Below are 20104 nucleotides of genomic sequence, written 5' to 3' on the forward strand. Positions count from 1 at the left end.
ACCAAGTAAAACAAATTTCAACCTTCCTATCGCTTCGCATCTGGTTTTGTTTTTTTCTTTTTTTAAATGACAGCTTTTATGTAACAGAAACTTCAAATATGGTAATCATGACTGCAGATTCATCAGAGTGTACATTCATGGCAGTCTCAGGCTTTCATTTCTCCTCCACTACTCCAACAAAACAAGCACCCACATTCTGTCCAAAATCCCTGAGACATCAGCTGTGCGATCAACAAGGCTGCTCCTGAGGTATCAGTTCACACTGGAATGGATCCTGTTCCCCAGCTCGTGCAGCCTACAGTGTATTGTGTTGTTCCCTTACCTACAAGCACACGCTCAGCAGCAGTCCCTGAAATAAAACTCCTCTCTACTTCTGGAGTTTAATTCCATGGGAAAGCCACATTTAAAAGTGGGGCTGCCCACACAAAGCTTTCCACGTCAGGTTCTGGCTAGAATTGATTAGTTGGATGAATTAGTTGTCATCTCCACTTGGCATGCAAGAGTACTTTACACAGGACTGAGCAATTCAATTCTACAAAGAAAACCCTCTCTACAAACTACAGACCATTTTGTGGCACTTTCCACCACAGAAGCAATGCCAGTTAACTGGTGGCCCAGTCCCCAAGTTTACAAACACTTCCACAAGCAGTTGACTGCAATGAGCCATTTTCAGTTCAAGGTACTTGGAAACTTCCCTTAGCTTGCTCTGCACAGAAATCTCCAATTTTGCTTATCAATTAAGTACTGTTACCAACTGTAACAAACTGGTCCTTTTGTTCTTTGTTGGTTATGGAACAACAGCTGCCTTTGTCAGAGCCTCAGCACAGCTATTTATAGGTTGTGCCTCTTTAGAGACCATTTCCTCTCTTAATTTCTCCCACCTCTACTTAGCTCAGTCTATAGACATTAATTCCTTATTAGTAAAATGTTGTGTGTTTTTATGAGCTAAATCCTGCCCCCCATCAGGTTCATTACATCAGGTTCATTTTTTTCCCCAAGCCAATTGTTGAGAAACATGGGGCAATTCTCATCTCTTCAGGACTGGTATCAATTTAAATCAGAGACTGAAAAACGCTTTTTTTTTTTCTGCAGCAATTTAAATGTATTAGTAAAGAAATATTAATTCTACTGTTTTGTATCCTTATTTTCTAGACTTCACCACACAGAGTGGGCTAATATGTATATGTGGATTGGGTAGCCTTTACAAGGCTTCTTGTCACGCAGCAAGCAGGAGGGATGCAGATTACTCTGAACATTGACTACAGGGACTCCTTGCACCACAAGAGTGCAGAGTACCATTCTGTCCCTGCCTGGAAGCAGAGCCACTGCTGGAGTCCCTGTGAAATGAGAAAGGAAGAAAAGCACAAAGATATACAGGTCCCTTCTAATTTAACAGGTCTCACTCCAAAGGAACTTCAGAGCAAAGACTCCAGAAGAACCTCATCCCTCAATTTAAAAAAAAAAAAAAGTATAAAAAAGTAGATGAAGTGTCTTGAGAGCTATCTTTTTTGCAGTTCATAGAGTTTTACTCTCAAATTCCAGGACAGCTGCACTTTGAATCTTAGACTAAAGGAAAATTTATTCTTTCTGGCAGGACTCTGCAGCTATTTCTCCATGTACTCAAAGGGCACTATTTAGAGAGGGAAGCTGGTGGGCCGCTTCCTGCGTCATGCACCACGTCTGAGAGGGCTGTGGGAATCTGTGGGAGCACAGGACTAGGTTAACATGACATCAGACGACTACTGTCAGCAAATGTAAACCTGGGCTACAAAATCAATGCTATGTAGTAAGCTGTAAATTTTGGCACCAGATAAAAAAGAAACAGACGCCAGCACTGGCAGACATCTACTCGGCCAGATCTAACAGCACTTAAGCCTAAGGCAAAAAATTCACTGGAGCTGCCCTCCACAGAAGATCAAAACCAGATTATGCCAGAAATATGATTATATTAATTCTCAAAGCAACATGAACCAAACTGAAACAGCCACTCGGAGGTAACCTGTGCCTTGCCTTGCTCAGAACCGTCCCCACCACTGAGTTCTTGACTTTTGTCATGGGCTTCCCATGTGCCCAGACTTGTTTGGTTTTTAATTTCCTTTATTCCTTCCTTTTTTGTTTAAGACTGTGTTTTATAACTCCCCTAAAATATAACACCCTCCTAAATTCTGTAACACCTTTGCTGTCGTCTAGCTGGGGACTCCTCTCCAACTGATATCAGGCTGAGATAAAGCTGTGATGTCAGAGATAACTGTTAAACTAGAGTATCTCTGGACAGGGATGCCAACATATAGCACACCATTTCTTACTTGAATATGACAAGATACAGGAACCTGGGATGCCAGAGGTTCCTTCTTTTCTGAAGACAAGTATAAAGTCCATGGCAATCTTTAACATCAATGGGAATGAGCTGCTCATGGTGGCACAGTTTACTCCTCTGCTGTAATCCTCTCACTAACATGACTTGGAAATAAGAAAAGTAAAATTGTATTCCCTCAACCTGTGTTTTTAAATTAGTGTTTTTCACTGCCAACTGAACACCTTGAGCTCTTCAAAGGTAAAATCAATTACACTCTACAGAACAATGCAATAACCACTTAATTGCAAGGAAATATAGCCATGCTGCAGTTCTGCTTTCTCTCAAGGAAAGATGATCAGACTTAACAGGGAAACCGGAAGGAAAGGACCGTTGTACCGTGTTTGCCATTTGCAGGGCTGGGTCCACCAAGCCGAGGATTTCTTCATTGTAACTTGACTCCAGACTAATTATGTCATCGATCACATCATCCATCTGCAGCAGAAAAGGTGGACAAAGAAAAGCAGACCGGTCATCAAAATCACCAGGATGCAGAGGCCTGGCAAAGCCCTTCAGCCACACAGGGCTCTGCAGCACGAGCCCAAGGTGCCGGCGCAGTTCTGCAATCCCTCAGAAATAACTCCTGCCATCCAGCCAGGACACTCAGGTCATGGCAAAGCTGAGGCTTCATGGTCTAACCCACTCCTCCCACCAGCAGCCACCCTGCACTACCTGCCCACGGACATGCTGCTCCTTCCCAGGAACAGCAGAGGAGGAAGCTGCCCGTAGAAGGAGCAGTGCTGATGACATGACTCCCTCTCCCCTCAGCAGCACTGCCCGCCCACCCTGCACCTCTTCCCTCTGTGGGACCAAAACCTGCCCACAGACAGGAACACTGAGCCCCTGACACCTGCAGGGAAGGAAAGGGAGCAAAGACCTGCTGCTTGTGGGGTGACAGTCTGCCCACCACTGACAGCAGAATCCATTGGATTCACATCCCCCATACACCCTCCCAGGGAGCACCACCCAAGGGCAGCTCAGAGATGATTTTAGGTGGTACAAGATATATTTTATTTCGGGCTGGGCTGGAATGTTCCTCTGTAAGCTCCTAGATGGTCAGGAAAAACACCCCTCCGAAGCACCCACCCAGGTGCTTCCAACAGTCCTGCAGGACTGACTATTTCCTTTTTGCTCATTATAAAAAAAGAGCTTAAATAACAAAGATCTAGAAAATCAATGCATAATAATGATGGCAGAAATAGTAGTATATGGGATTTTTGCATCGGCTTCGGAAAGTGTGATCAGAACAAATTACACTGACTGGAAGTGAGGGCAAGAAAGGAATTAAGAGTTACGGCCCATACCTAAAGTCTTGTTAGTGTTTCTGGGAAGGAATAAAAAAAAATTTAGTTTAAAAAAAAAATTAAAAAAAATATAAAAGAGTGATTACTGAGGATGAATTACCACAGCCTTCTCATATAATTTTTCAAAATGCAAGTTTGATCTGCATAGAACTGTGGAGTCAGAAGCTATCAGGGCAAGAACACATCCATGCAGTTTTGGAAAACAACACTGCTGTTTTGTACCTTAAATACACTTAATATTCAATTTCTTAAAGACACTATAGGGCAAGTTTATTTGTCAACACATCATCATAGAAACATGCTCATCAGAAAGGGGACCTGTGCTCCACCTCCTGTGTCATCCAGTACCTGCATGCATGATGCTCGTGAGTGTGTATTCAGAGCCGGGCACTCACTCTCAACCCTGCTTTGCTCTTCAAATTTATAAAATCCCTGCAGAAATAAAAAGGAAAAAAAAAAAAAAGAAAAGAAAAGGAAGAAAAAAAAAAAAAGAGGAAGAAAAAGCAAAGCATGGATCTGAGTTCATGGCACAGTCTCAGTCCCAAAAAGAGCACGATCGAAATAGTGTCATGCACACATGTTCCTGATGACACAGCAAAGTGAAGCTGTAAATACCTTGGAGAAAAAAATATTTGGGTGCCACTGGGACAATAGGATGGAAATATCTGATTTTCATTTCTTTTGAAACTGTGGAGCACAAGTATTACTCTTGCATGTGCAAAATATGTTCTGTAATAACTGTTTCTCAAAGATGTGTAGTATTCTCCTCACAGAGTGCATCTGCAGTAAAAATCTGGCACAAAGGCTCGAGGGGAGGATGAGAGGACATAAGCAGCTCCACAATTGTCTCCAATTTTACATTTTACAAAATATTGACATGACTCTTATATTTGTTAATATCTTCCCAGTCATCTTCCTTTGGTGCCTGAGCATACATGCAACATCTAATTAAGTTTATGCCAGAAAAGATTAAGACAAGGTTGCAAAGGACTACTAGGCATAGGCTAGTGAACTCTTATATTTGCAGCACTGAAACAGCAACCAGTAACATTTTAGGGTATATTAGCTGGGATAATCTGGCCTTCCAGCTACACAGGAGACTTGCACAAATTTTACTGTAAAAATACCTAAAATATTTCAAAAAAGCTTTGCATTTTTTTCAGTTATTTTTGCTATGCTCTTTGCTCTTTCTACAAGAATGAGCCATAAATAACATTATTCCAGAAAGCTACAGCTTACAAAGCTGCTTTGTGTTCTCCAAAGGTCAATTATTCACTGTTGCATCAAGCAACAGGGTGGGGGGAAAGAAAAGTAGTTTTAATAAGTATCAACTAGCTACTACAGCTCAAAAAGGAGGAAGTTTGAGAGATACAGTTGTTTCACCAAAATGTTCTATGCACCTATCCACTAATCAGGCAGACACAGAGGGAGCAGTTACATTTTCACAACGAGGTTCAGAGGAGATAAACACAACCTTCTTAACAACGAGCAAATATGGTTTAAAACAACTTAATTAAAGCAGACTGCAACTCCATTTTACTGAAGGACGTGAACAGGGAGAGCGTATTACCTCTTTCTCACAGTTGGAGTTGAGGGTGAGCATTGCCATCGGGCTGTTGGGAGCGCTGCTTCCAGTTCCAGGCGGCATGACGTGATCCCCGGGCTGGTTTGGACATGGCAAGCTCAGGGCTTGGTTGGCATGTTTATTTGCTAGAGTGGTAGAGAGGTACTGCTTTACCTGCTGCCGCTGGGCCTGCTGGATGTGGTACTTGGTTGGATTCTCAAGGTGAGTCTGCACCTGCGCGACACAATTAAGAGAGGGAGTTATTGTTTGACAGCGTCATCACGGGTGCTGTGGGTTTGAGCACTTCTGACAGAAGCACCTGCTAAGCATTTGACAAAGTACAAACCCGTGCAGCTCCAAGGAAAGCCACAGCACTTCACTAACTTTTTGGTGGCAAAAAAATCAGTTTATGACCCGGTGTTTCAAAAACTGAATTACTGTCGGTAAATCAAGAAGCTCCAGTTATTCTTCTACAAGAGGAGATTTCTCACTTAAGCCCAACGCTCAGGTTTGCAGTTGATACAGACAGTCCAGAACAGACAGTTCTGCATTCAGACCTTCAGCTCTGCGACACTCAGTTTTCACTAAAATATGGAGAAATGACTTCGTACTGCAGGACTCATTTTACTTGTTAATAGCTACAAATGAAAACCAAGTACTAGGGATTGCTGTCCTTCATGCAATGTCAAATAGCAGAGAGGTCAAAAGGTTTGTCGTTGGACTTTTTTTAGGTTTTGGTTGTTAGGGTTTTTTTAAATTAATGCATTGATTAAACTAGAAAAACAGGAAGACACCATTTTTCTGCCTAAGGATTATTTATATGGCCTAACTCATATACAAATAAGACAGCCTGTTTATAAACACATCATGCAAATAAGATGCAAGAAAAGAAGTGTTTCAGTTCAGATCAATCACTGTCCTCAGCAACAGCTATTTTTGTATTTAAGATAAGCTTTTCAGTACTTGGAATTTTTTTTATATCCAAAATATGAAAAACCTCACACCGAACTGCTGGTGCGCACTCTAAATAAGCAAGAGAAGAAAGGCAATTTTTTTCCCATGAAAAATTTCCACCATATCTTGGAAGCTCTTTGTCGCCTTTCTATGGTCATTAGTGTTTTCACCAGAAGAGAGAAAACAAACCAAAATATAGTAATACTCTGAGAAGTTATTTTGTTTTAAAACAGTTTCATTAAAGTGACTTTTGCTGCTCCAAGTGACCAGGTACGTCCCCCACTTATTGCTGTGAAAGAAATTAAATAAAGCATCCAAGACACCAGAGGAAAAGGGTTTCTTGCATCCTGTACACCTTCTTAGTAAACAGGTTTTAAAATAAGTCTGCAACAACAACTCACCTGATAATGATTATATTCAAGCATTTCCAGCATGCTACTTAGAGGTTGCAAGAGAAGCGACTACAGTATCCTTTGCTCTATGCCACTCCAGTTTGAGGGATCCACATATGGAAGCACCATAAACAAGCTACCCCAAAACAGCAGAAGAAACTTGATGGCCACTGCTCAGACTTATAGTAACCTACTCTAATTAGCCATGCAAGTGGAGAAACAAACAGTTCACACAAGGGCTCTTCATGGAAGTTATGCAAGTTTAAGTTAAGCCCTAACTATTGGTATTTTTTTTTTCCCCTGGCTTTGATGTCATGCTTTTTCATAAACATAAAAGGACCTTTTAAGTGATGGGCTATCAAAGTCAGATTGACAGTCTGCTCAAGGCTAATTCGCTATTCAGCTTTCGTTCCAGTCGTACTAACAGACAATGGCAGTTTTCTTTAGCAGTAAGGTTAAAAGTTTTTAAGGACAGAGCAAGAAATAACTGAACAAATGCCCTACGAGCCTAACGCACATCCCCTGGCAGTGGAGTGCACTGGATAAACCCACGGGCTACACAGTCCTATCCTCAGCTTCCAGGCTCAGCCGCCGGTCCACCCAGGACCTGCAGCGGAACACGAAGCACTTGAGAAAGCTCTACCCCATCCTCAGCCTCCCTGGTGCTTCAAAGCCATTAATTCTGTCTCAGTCTACAGCTGCGAGAAGTTTTCAAGTTCATGGGCTAAAGCATGTTCCAAGTGCACTCATCTGCAAGTGGACACAGTCCCTACACATTCCAGGACTTACCTTTTCCTTCTATCCAACTCCTTGACACAAGTCTGTACTCAAGCACAGACATAAAAAACACTCAGCTGGCATTATTTCTGAAGTCTCTGCTTACAAGGAAACACATCAAGATGGCATTTCTAGAGAGTTTAATCTGCTTTGCTGCACTATATTGCAAGACAACACAACACTAAAGCCTGCTGTGAAAACTACAGCACTTTGTCAGTCCCAAACTGCATTATCAATTTTCCCATCACCAGTACTAAGAGCTACACTACCCAGATAAGTCTATTTTTCACCAAATTTTCAACCTCAAAGTCGGTAAAATTATCAGTAAATGAGTTATTTTCGTAACACTTATCTTTGGTTGTGATATTTAAAAACAAGCCCTGCTCATCTGACAGAATCTGCACATTCCTTTTCCTCCACAGTCATCAGACACAACGGCTGTTCTCCATCCCAGGATGGAGCAGAGTGTCTCCTCTCTGCACCCAACTCCTACCCACCCTCCACGCTCCCAGGAGAGAGACAAACAAAATTCCAAAATCCACATCTCAACCCTACATCATCAAATGCTACATTATTAAAATCATATTCTAGTACGCTGAACCAACACCACTACATGTCAAGTTTTGAAACACACACTTTCTAATTGACACAAGGTTTTTGTTGGCTAAACACAAATTTATTTCACAAGAACTTATTCTTCTCTGATTTTGTTGTATTATTCTTCATTAGAATATTTTGAGTTATTTTGCTACTCAATTACTAATTTGAGGGTTTTTTTAAAAGGGTTGTGCTGCCTTCAGCATGCTGGAAAAGGCAAGAGAAAAAATGTGAGTTCATGTGTCACAATCTCACACAAGTCCAGTAGCAAACCAAAGAACCCAGAGAGTTGTCTTTTTTCTGTCATTAAATTGCTCCCAAATGATGCAAAGACATTCAGGGACTGAATATTTTCTTTCAATCCACAGCTGGTCAAACATACTTTCACATTTAAATACAAGAACATACAATTAACCTCCAAATGGAGGAGAAGGTGATGTAACAATTCCCACCCTTCAACAAGGACAGGAGTTCCTACAGGATGAAGCAGCTTTACACATGTTCCTTTTTGGACAAAATTCCCCATTTCAACGACCCTCACATCTGGCCAAGCATGAGGCCCGACAGGCTACACAAAAGGCGCCTGGGAAACTTGAGTTTGGTCCTCTGTTGTGTCACTGGCTGCTCTCTTGAGCTGCCTTAGGAGCTCCACTGTGGAAATCTGGTGGGAACTGCCTTTGTGAACTCTGTGCTGTTTGTTGAGACTAGCCCTGTCTTTGGCCTAAAGCATCCTTTTTCTACAGTCTCTACATCAAAGACAGACCAAATGTGACCACTTGGGCACACACCCCAGTCACAGCCAGCCTGGAGATAACCCATAAAGTAGTCTTCCTTTTTGACAAAATATCTCACGAGCAAAGAGCTGCAAAATAACCCTACAATGAAATTCCACTACCCTGAACTTGAAACCGTGAATAAAAGCTTTGACTTAAGATCTAATTTTGGTCCTCAGCCCCTTCCAGCCTTTCGGGTGAAGAATAGTTCTTGTTGTTCTTCCAAATTCATGAGACACAAAGTGAAAGATGGCAAATTATTGGTTTGGATACACTTCCTAAGAAACGTGACTGAATGAAGACATGAAAGAAAAAATAAAACAACTTTAAACCAAATCCTCTGGTTCTCCAACTGTCTATCTCCAGGAATCTCAACCAAAGTTTTGCTGCAACATTACTAAACTGAGTAGAACATGGTTTTTTGGGCATTTTGGTATTGACAACCAAGAAGCAATGTAATATCATGTGCAGAACTTCAGGAATGAGCCAAGACAAGATGGCAAAACAAGCTAAATTTATCCCACTATAGTAACACAGGAATTTAGCTACAAGGAACTGCAGTTCAAGGATGGCCAAGTGGCAGCCCACAGCCTGGATTCAGCAGAGAAAGACCTAGAAGGCAGCTGTACATTCAATTTGCACTCAGGTGCATTTCCAATCTGCTTGGTTATCAGGGTTCTGCCTGTATGAGTAATACAGAATAACAGTGCCTCAGAAGTAGAGCCCCAAACTGGTTTCATGCTAGAAGTGCTGCAATGTCAGCTCAGCAGCATCTCCAGTATTTCCACGAGCTGGTTCCACACACACTGAGAACTGCCACAGCATCAGGTACTCCTGCACCACCCGTCTCATTGCTCAGCAATCCAAGCTCCATCTGCTCTTGCCCTGCTGACACTGAGGAGGATGTTTTTTCTTGAGGTGAAGCACTGAGAAAGGCAGTATAATGAAATCAACTTGACTCCACCCCTGTGGAAGCCACTTAGGCCCTACAAGGCTGAGTTGGGCTGGAAAAGTTTTGGATGGAGCCACACTGATTGCTCAGCACTCACCCCTCACACTTCGGACTGTCCACATTATCTCAAGCAGGGGAAAGGCTTTCTCATACCTTCACTAATCTTGAAATCTGACTGCTAATTCCAGGCATACACCCAGTTCAAGTACCTGAGTAGAGGAAAAACAGCTCCTGAGAAGCTGCTTATTTTCTTACACATCACAGCAAAAACAGTAATAACCAGTTTGTTCCAGTAATAGACAGATTTTCCCAGCCCTTGTGTCTAGTGTCAATCAAGCAAACATTTAATCAATGGCTTTGACTAGCTTTAAGCATACACACCACATCAGTGAGAATTTTAGGTGCACTTCAGACTACATTCTTCAAAATCCTTATCATATTACACATCAGTGACAGAACCTCTGAGTAGACCCACACACTTCCTCGAGTTTTCCAAGCTAAAAACGTTTCCCGTTAGGGTGATCGGGGGCTCAGGAATTTCAACACAAAGCACAGCTGTGTGCTTAAGCACAGAGCACACGGCTCAAGTAGTTCCTCTGCACGAAGCCAACACAAACAACTGAAACAATACTGCTGATACTTGCTCCTCTGGTCAAGTCTTGCTGGGAATCACTCAGGTTTAATTTACTAACAACTTGCTGATAATGGCAAGAACTTGGAACAGTGCAATGTGGCAGCAGAGCAATGCACCACCACTCCCAGCAGCTATGCACAGACCAAACCCCTTCTGTAGAGGCACCCAGGAGTTCACTCCTGGGCAGGCACAGGCCAGGGAAGCCTAATGCCTTGGCAAATACAATTTGCACAGTGTAATCCAGAAACTAAATGGCAAATGATAAAAACACCAGAATAAAGATCTTGAACTGTGGCATTACTACCAATCATACTCTAGGAAAACTTCAAGGTCATAGAATCACAGAAACATTTAGGTGGGAAAAGACCTTCAAGATCATCAAGTTCAACCAGAGTTGAAAGTGGATTAGTTGCTGTAGGATCAAGCTTTGAGCCACTGGTACATCTGGATGAAGGTAACTAGGCTAAGTTAGTTGGGGTGTGTTACTGACATAGTCATGAATTTGTCCTTGCATAGGTTTGATTTCTTTGCAATGGGTAACTTCTGGAAGCACAAACAAACACAGCCTATCTCATGTTAAGAGTATTTCTTCCAGGTGAAACGCTGAGTATTGGTTTTACCATCTCAGTTACTACTTAAAATCACGGTGTCTTACTCCACACTTACTGCTGCCTTCAAAGCAAAGCTGAAGATGCCCCAAATCCCCTGTTGGTGCAACACAAGTGAACAAAGGCCATCACAAATGCCAGCAGCTCCAGGCTGTCCTGCTGCTCTGGCCCCCAAGAGGTGGGATGGAGCGTATTCCCACTTCCAAAACCACACAGAAGGAGATTCTTCTCCCCAAAAACATCATTGAAACTTCCTGTGACAGTAAAGCCAAAGCACTCAATGCTTCATTTAAGCAGAGATAGGCTCAGGCACAGGGACATGTCAGGGAACAGCAAACCAAGGGGGAGGAAGACTCTTCTCCCCACCCCACTCCCACTTTTCTTTTTTTTTCTTTAATTAAAAAGACCATTTGTTTCAAGTAAATTGCCTTAGGACTTACAGTTTACAATTACAAATAAAATACTTTTTTGCCAGTTTTTTTGGTTCAATAGAACTTTTTGTTGCTTAGACAGCTAAATGTCATGGGATTTTTAAGAAAGGTTAAAATTCTGTGTCATTTAACAATTAATGGCATCCAAAGAAAAACTATATGAAACCACATCCACTGAAGTGTTCTGCAAGGGCTGCAGGCTTCAGTTTGGGTTCACTGCAGCAGAAAGCCTGTTCAACAAAGCAGTCCTGGGCTTCAAAGTTCCTTTTTTAAGTTGTTTCAACCTACCACTTTCAAGAACAAAAACAGCAGCAGCAACAAGTTGTTTTCTAAGACTTTGAATAAAAACAGGAAGCTGTTTAAATAGGTGTCTGTCTTTTGAGGCTAGGGGAAAAAAATTTGAGGAGAATGACATGTGAGAAAGATAATCAATTAGTGCCACTCAGAGTGATTTATTCTCCTAAAATTTTCCAATCCAGATTCAAGATTCTGCAAGTCATATTCACCAGAGGTTGGTCCACTAAGTCTGAAAATCCTAAAGACCATAAAATCCCTTCAATTAACTTCATTAAATATTGATCATGGGTTTCACTGCAACGCCAGGAAGTACCCTCCTACCACCCAACTTGGAGCAATCCAAATAACCAGCCAGACAATGGTTTAACTCATTCTCAATGACATTTTCCCACATGCTGCATTCAAACATTAAACAACAGCATCACATTTCTCCCCCTAAAGACGTCAGTGGTCTGAAGTGGCTTCGCATGAGAAGTTCAGTTCTTTCTGAAACTTTTCCAGTCCTCAAAGATGGAGCAGCCACCTCACTTGTAATGTCACCAAAATTAAGCTGATTGGGCTGTGACAGACCATTCCCCATAGGGCCACTGTGAATTTAGTAATAGATAAACCTATTCAGTAACTTCTCCAGCTGCCATTCTCCCCTTACCCCCAACTTTTCTAGAGCATATTCGCTCTGCTTTCTTTTAGCCCGTTACCCAGAAAACATGGCCAGAAGAACACTGACCAGAAAGCCCAAGAGCAAGAAAAAGGTGAAGAGTAACTTATATTGACTGGGGAATGACAACCAGGATGAGCTGATTCTATCATTTTACTTAGGGACATGGCAAACACAAGGAAACTCCATCAGTTAGCACAACAAAACTCCCTGGTTACCTAATTCACCCAAAAACCCTCTGAACTTGAAAAGAAAATCAGATATGAGAAAGTTATTTAAGACCTGGCATCACAACTGAACTCTAAGTAAGTGGATCCAACAGTCATCTCCAAGTACAAAGTTATGAAAAAAGAAATGGCACATTGTACAGAAGGAACATCATTTACACAACGAGGGGTTGCTTAGTCCATCATCAAATTCCTCTGTGTAACGTGACTGCTCATCCAAGGGAAGGACAAGAAGCAAACAAGAACAAAGTATTTGTGGATTAGTATTTAAAAACTGTGCTTTAGCTGTAGAAGCACATGACAACAGTATCTAAGGAAATTAAAAGAGGTTAGTCAAATTTGCTTAAGGAGATAGGAACTGATGTAATTTGCAGGTTAGTGGCATGCTTAGCTGCCATTCCACAAGTCTGCCTTTCAGAAGGATTAGGTCCTTTGAAGTCCTGCTTTTTGGTGGTGTTTTTTTCCTTAGGAAACCAGCATTTTAGCTGTTTACTTCCCAACACACATGCCATGAAAGTTTTATTTTATACAGCTACCAATACCAAAAAGCACTCCAACATTTTAGGACAGACAAGGAATAGACTCCATAAAATGACACAAATCTTTTGCGATGATTTCACCTACCCTGGGTGCTTCGGAGCGTAAATATTTTATGACTTAACAGGCAACAACATCAGCCACACAGCTGCATCTGACAGGCAAGTTTGAATTATGGTACTGTCACGGTGAAAAACTTAATCCAAGCACCAAATATTTACGTCCACTTCTGCCATCCTCCTCTCTCAGAAGGAAGCTGGGCAGCACTGTCATCGGCACTAGAGGGTTTGAGATTGCTCACAGCAGGACGCAAATGACTCCTCCTCTCAGGAACTGTCAAAGATAGACATAAAGTTGCTTCCAAAAACTCCTGCAAGACTTGGCTTAGAGATGTGAACTCAGGAGGGAGCAGAGTCACGGGACTACGGGTACTTCAGCTGCCTGAAAGCCCAAAACCAGTTCAGGCAGACGGTCTGAAGCCACCTGTGCTCCCACCTTCCCCTTGCAAAGCCTATTTTACAGCCCAAGCACAATCACCCACCCTTCCTACAGCCCGAGCAACAGCAACACAAGATTCACCAGACCAGTCAAACACAGTTTACTCTTGATTTGAAAGAGTGATGTTAGAGGGGTAAAAGTATTTGTCCAACTTTATCTTCCTCCTGAGGTTGCCAAGCACAGCGTCAGCCCGTGCCAGCTTTGAGTGGCAGTCACGTACGTAGAGCCTGAGCAGGACTGTCAGTGACATTTCACAGGGGTTACTGACCCAGCCACTGTTCCAGCCTGCAGTAACCCCTGCTAGACCTGAACCACACAGTAACTAACTTTCAGGTCCCCGGTGCACTCCAAGATAGCTAAAAAAAACCAGTGGTTTAAACTTCACTGCATTTGCCATGGCAGGGAAGAGGCACAGAAGACCCATCCTTCTCCCCAAAAGGGCCCTGGCAGGTCAGACTACTGTTTAAATCACACCAACCATCACGCATGCACAGGATTTGGAGACCCTGGGTATATTTCTAGAGCCCAAAACCAAGACAGCATGGACCTTGCTACACCAAATCCTCTGCAATGCCCTGAGGATGCAGTTTCCACAGGTGAGAAGAGGCATCCTTCTCCACACTTGTTTTTTCTCAGGTTCCTCATCATCACTCATCAAATGTGAAGAACAGAAATGGGAGTGGGTAAAAATAACAGCATCTGCCATAGGAAATGAACAACAGAGAAAACAGAAACCAATTTTACACAAGATGTTGGTTACTAAAAAAAGTAACCAGAGCTAAGCTTAAAACAGTAGGAGAGACAGCACACACTGACTTGAAAATAAAATTCCTTATTCTCAGCTTCCTAGGGATGCAGAGTTACCCATATGTAGAATGGGACAGGTTATTTGCTTGTCCAGACTTCAATAAAATTCAAGTAGCTTCAAGTTTCCATGCCGAAAGCAGATTTCGATGCAGTAAATCTAATTTGCCCCTGCATCAACTTCTCTTAAGATGTCATGCAACATTGACTTTTCCCAGGTGAAAATTAAGTTAAAATAGGCTATTTTGCCCAAACTGTAAATAAAAAATGTAAGAGCAGGAAAAATACCCAACCTATTACTTTCAGAAATTTTAAAACTTCATAGCCTGAACCCTGGTCTCATTTGTCACTATGAGGTTTGTGAAGGGTAGCTCAAATTTATAGCATATGGACAGATTGAAGCCTAGATAACTTCTAGTGTTGAAGAATGTAATTGTTGGCACTTTGGGGCTAAGTAAGAGGGAGTTTGATTTACAAGTCTTTCAAATCCACAGCATTAGCTTGTGAGAATGAACTGGTGTTCAGAATATTGCCTGTGGGCTACTGAACTATTTATTTACAAAACTTCAACATCCAGCACTGAAACGCAGAAGAGGGAGAGAGATGTAAAGATGGCACCAGATCAAAATATAACCAACACCCCAAAGCCACAGAGAGAGTTGTATCCTTCTCTTTTTAAAATAAAAGCTGTTTTATAAACTCAAATGCAACTCTTGGGTTATTATAGGAAAAAAACTCCTCATTTTGAGGGCACACTGTACATCAGAAGGACATCATGGAATAATCTGGGTTGAAGGGACCTTTAAAGGTCATCTAGTCCAACCTCTGTATGTTGTTGCATACTTCTCCAAAGATACCTACACATTGTGGCATACTTGCCTAGAAAAGATCCAGGTGAGAGACTGCTATATTCATGGTTCACATAATTACATGGGTTGGCAGCTCTCAGGGTCACTTACACAGCACACATCAAGAACTTGCCACTAATCACAATCCAAATATGAAAACACAAGTACCCCAAACTCAACCAGTGCATGCTGGAACAGCTTTCAGAATCTACCGGAAAGTCTTCCTACCAAAATTTCTAAAGATCCATCAAAAAATAAGAGGGAAAATAATTTTGAAAGGACCGTTTATTTTAACAAACCACTTGTCAACACACTGGCTACAGCACAAAGGACACTTGTTCTGGAACGAGCCTGTTTGGAGGGGATTTGCTTTACAACAAACACACAGCGCCACCAGAAGAAGTTAGCAAGAGAATGAAGACTGTGTTAATTCAAACCAGTTTTACACTGTGAACATGCCCTGAGCTTCTACATGTCATAGTTAATAAAGAATTAGAAGGACTTAGCTGGGCTCTATACCACTTTGCCTACAGCTGATGATGTCTCATGTCAGCCCCAATACGGAAGGCTTGGATAAGCACGAGAATAAAGCACTCCAGATACATCTGTTTTATTCCCATCACTAATATGATAATTGGACACAGCCTAAAATAATAATAAATCGCTGACTTCACTTAAGTGAAGGAAATGCAAGCTGGCTCACCACTGAGCTCCTTGACTTTTATCCTCCCGTTCAATGAGCTGTGCTGTTATTTACGACTGCACTAAAACCTACTGAGTTAGAATAAAACAGTTTCAGTACCTCAGAGTGCCTGATCATCATGTTCGCTAAGGTAAGATAATCCAAGTCACCTTCATGCAAACTCAGCTGGCTGAGCTGATCTGAAGCACTCTGCTAAATACCAGAATTGGAATTTTTTTGAGGACTTTGGCAAGTCACAAAGGTGGGTCACTCCTTGTGCAGGGCGGCAAGGCATTGCTCTGCAGGAGAACTTACCCAGAGGCCAAAGTGGTGCCACAGAGCATCAAAACTGAAAGCCAACACTGCCAGGGTTACTTTGAATGATCCTGGCTCTTCCTGAGGAGTAGAGTGCTAATGTCCAGCACTTCCATTAAGCAACATCACATCCTTTCTTCCCTGACATCTCACTCACAAAGTAGGTGCCCCAGCAGACATCACAGTAGCCACAAGGGATCAAATGCAGCAACAGTAAAAATGAGTATGTTTATTCCACTCTAACTTTAAACCCAGAAATCACAGGTAAAGTGTTTGAGTTAATTTTTAGCTGAAGTCATGCCACCATAATTCTGTAACAGGAAGACATATTTAAGGCAAATAGCCATTAGGCTGCACGACCTCACCTCTACACCCCATGATCTTATTCCTGCAACGGCCAGCCAGTAGCTATCATTTGGCTCCCAGCAAAACAGTAAGACTGTCACTGGCTCATTTATTAAACAAGGATGCCAGTACTTCAGCCCTTTAAGATCTCAGGCCTTACATGCATAGAGACATAGCATCACCATCTATTTTATACTTACAAAAACAACATCCAGCCACTCGGCTGATTTTGTAACCTTCTCCACACCTGCTCCTCCACGTCTTCCCAAGATGAGCTGTTGAAAGCCCTTCTCCTCATGTTATTTCACATATGGCAGGCAAATAATTAGTTGCACTGTGAAATGAGAAGCTCCTGTCTACATAAATGACCCTTGATCAGGCCAGAGGATGGGGCACTGGCAGGACCATCAACTGAAGCAATGAAATCTTGGACAAAACCCGAGTCAGCTGTCAGGAGCGCTGTTTATATTTCAGTTGTAATAAAAAACAGCACTCAGGTTCATTACTTCAACAGATATTGCACAAGCATGTCCCTTATCACAAAAACTTAAGAGACTGTGAAAATAGGTTATATAAAAAGATGGTCTAAAATTCTGCCATGATTTTCCTCCAGCATATACACAAACCTCTCACAGCAGCATTTGCAGCACGTGAGCAAATATAAAACCTCCAGCTTGCAAGGGACTACAGGCATGAAGTCCTACCAAGGCTGGGGTTAGGGCTCTTTCTGCAGGATTGGAATCACATTTTATTTCATGACACCAGGCAAATTTCACCTTTCCAAACATCTTACAGAAAACTCTTTGCAATGGTTTCATCTGAACTTCAAAAAAGCACAAGCCGTCGACTCCCCAGGAGAGGCACATTCACAAAACACAAAGAAGAATGTGTGTTATCGTTCCAGTTCTCCAAAGGTTAGTTGCAAATATGAATCATCAAGAAATTCAGAAGTAATAGTTTTGTCAGAAGATCAAAATGTCTTTTGAGAAGGAAATTCAGGGCCCCCAGGCTTGGTCTCAAAAGAATCCTATTTTAAACCGCACTTGACCCGCACTAATGTAACCCTTCAAGTGCTCTTGCAAGATCAGAACTATGTTCACAAAGAGAAATAGACAAAGTATCTTGCACTAAAGATTTCACATATTTATGTATATAAAAAATCATGTATATCCTTTTAGCACTGAAAAAATACAAACATCATGACATGTACTTTACAAAATACCTCTCATCACTGATTAACGACACGCACAAGGTTTTAGCTACCAAAGAAATAGTATGGGAACATAACATAATTCAAGGAAGCCAGATGCTAGAGTTAGAGATGTAATTAGAGATTAGATGTGGATTAACTAGATCCTAACTCAGACTTCCCGACCTTCCTCACCCTTTTTTAAACCCCAAGTATAAACCCATTTTAGCATGTTACTACCTTACTAACAGGATGAAATATTTTTAGAGATCTTAAAAAATGCAAATAAGCTCACACTGAACATAATTTATTTTAAATGAGGTTTGAACAGATGAGAAGTAAAAGTTTAGGGTATTTTAACATCTGCTAGGAGCCAGGGGAGATGCCAGTACATCCACCATAGCCAACAATGTGGTGTGAGATGTGGGACCCCAAAGGAGGATGGTTTAGAACACTATAATGCATTTCGAGCTATTGGTGTCAGACCAGCTCTAATCTGCTCTCACAGACTGAACTCCCAGTGGTGCCTGAATAACACAAGGTCTCATTTAATTTTCCCTGACAAGAAGCTAATTAGAAGCTAATTAACTCATCAACAGCACTGGGCAAAAATAAACTAATATCTAATATGTGGGGGCAACTGGGAGTTTACTGCAAAATCACATTGCTGCTCTACAGTAAAGGCAGAGCTGGTCCAAGAAGGTGCCAGTGCTGGTGTCCAGCTGCTTGTTCTTGCCCTGCCACATCAGCTCACTGCTCTCAGCCCCCAGAGACACAGGTACAGCTGTTTGCAGGGTTACACTAACCCAGGCCATCAAAAACACTAAGCTGATTTTAAAAAGACAGTCACCTTTCCATAGCAGGGAGGTCCTTATTCTAGGATTCCATGGCTAACAACCAAAGCTTCTTCTGATTTACCCCACAGTTGGCCTATTGCTTATGAACACCTGGCAGCAATAGCTTTTTTTTTTTTTTTTTTTGAGGCCCGTTTTCTGGAATTGCAGCTACCAGAGAAGAAAACCAAAGTTGAATTAACTGTGTTCCTCTAAGAGCTATCTGTCATTGTTCCCTGGGTGCAGTAGAAATCAGCACATTCCTCACTCCACACCCAAAACAGAGCATCCAGATCGTGCTCAGATCATGCAGAGCCACGGAAAGGCAACTCGGTCCTTGCAGCCTTTACCCAAAACAGATAGATGGAATTAATATGTTTTCTTGGGGCAGGTGAAAGTTCACAGAGAAGTGTTTTCTATGGATAATCCTGTAAACAGAAGCTCTGGCTGGAAGCTTTTTCCTTATTTCTTACAGGCAGTTGTGAACAGTGACCCACAAAGAGAGCAGCCCTTGGCATGGAGCGACCACTTACTGCACAAGCAGCTCTCCAGAGCAGAAGGCACCACTTTCCTTCCCTCAAAAAGCCAATGTATGAAAAGGATAAACTCTTTTGATAAGCCACAGCAGCATGATTAAATGCTATTTTTCTTTTTACACAGCAAACCATACAGGGTTGAACCCTTAAGGAATATATGAACTTTCATGTGAATGGAGCCCATTAACTGCCCTGCAATGAATGGTGCCTGTGGTCCAGAAATCATTTCCTTTTGGAGAGCAATGAGGACGGAAAGCTTACGACTGCTACACACAAGTGCTGACTCATTCAAGGTCATTTTACTCCCTCCCTAAACAAACTGTTTCTTTGAGACAGGTATTTCAGTGGAGTATGGTTTCGGTGGGAGTCAGGAAGCAGAACTGTCAAACAGTCAAATTAATACTACAGTAAAATACTTTTAGACAGCTCAAAGGACAACTTTTCAATCAGTAACTTATGATAATATAGATGACTGCCATGGTACTTTAAACAGAAGTCTCAGTTCTCAAACTTCTCAACTTAACAAAAACTAACTTTAAAGCACTTTTATAATATAGCAGGAATTAACTTTAAAGCAGTTCCTGAACTGCCATTATTGCTTCAGCCCTACTTTGCATGAGGTTGTAGCAGCACTAAAAGCAGCCCTACACCCAACCAGTAAAAACAAGCTGCCTTGCCAAAAGCAGGTTTATCACTCAGCTGCTATCAGGACAGCCATGCTGGTTAAGGGCAGCAGCTCTCTGGATCACTGATATGGGTAAACTGGAATAAGTCTTTCCTGAGAGTATCACCCCCTCTAGACAGGTCTCCTGAAACCCAGAAGAAACAATCCCACACACCTATAGAAAAAACACAAGCAGAGAAGTCACAGTCTTAGGTAGCTACAACCAGTTGTCTTAAAGACAAAGTTTAGTGCATTGCCTGCAGGTCCTTGGCAGGACCTTTATAAAGCCCTGGGAGAGGCAAGACAGACTGTTCTCTACACCTGAGCCTTCA

At 42.0% G+C, this 20104-nt stretch overlaps 1 protein-coding gene across 4 annotated transcripts in view; it reads right to left on the reverse strand.

Moving 5' to 3' along the window:
* Positions 1-20104, reverse strand: part of MITF (melanocyte inducing transcription factor) — a 101868-nt gene that overhangs the window by 13683 nt on the left and 68081 nt on the right. For 2 of the 4 annotated variants that reach the window (XM_050312679.1, XM_050312680.1), the window contains exons 3-5: positions 5228-5455; positions 4006-4089; positions 2693-2788 (exon numbers count right to left, since the gene is read on the reverse strand). In XM_050312679.1, the coding sequence (XP_050168636.1) occupies positions 2693-2788; positions 4006-4089; positions 5228-5455 (408 nt within the window). The remainder of the gene's footprint in view (positions 1-2692; positions 2789-4005; positions 4090-5227; positions 5456-20104) is intronic. The other 2 variants (XM_050312681.1, XM_050312682.1) reach the window with 1 other exon arrangement.

This window comes from Myiozetetes cayanensis, unplaced genomic scaffold (assembly GCF_022539395.1).
Source record: "Myiozetetes cayanensis isolate MyiCay16 unplaced genomic scaffold, myiCay2020 scf18, whole genome shotgun sequence".
Classification (NCBI taxonomy): Eukaryota; Metazoa; Chordata; class Aves; order Passeriformes; family Tyrannidae; genus Myiozetetes; species Myiozetetes cayanensis.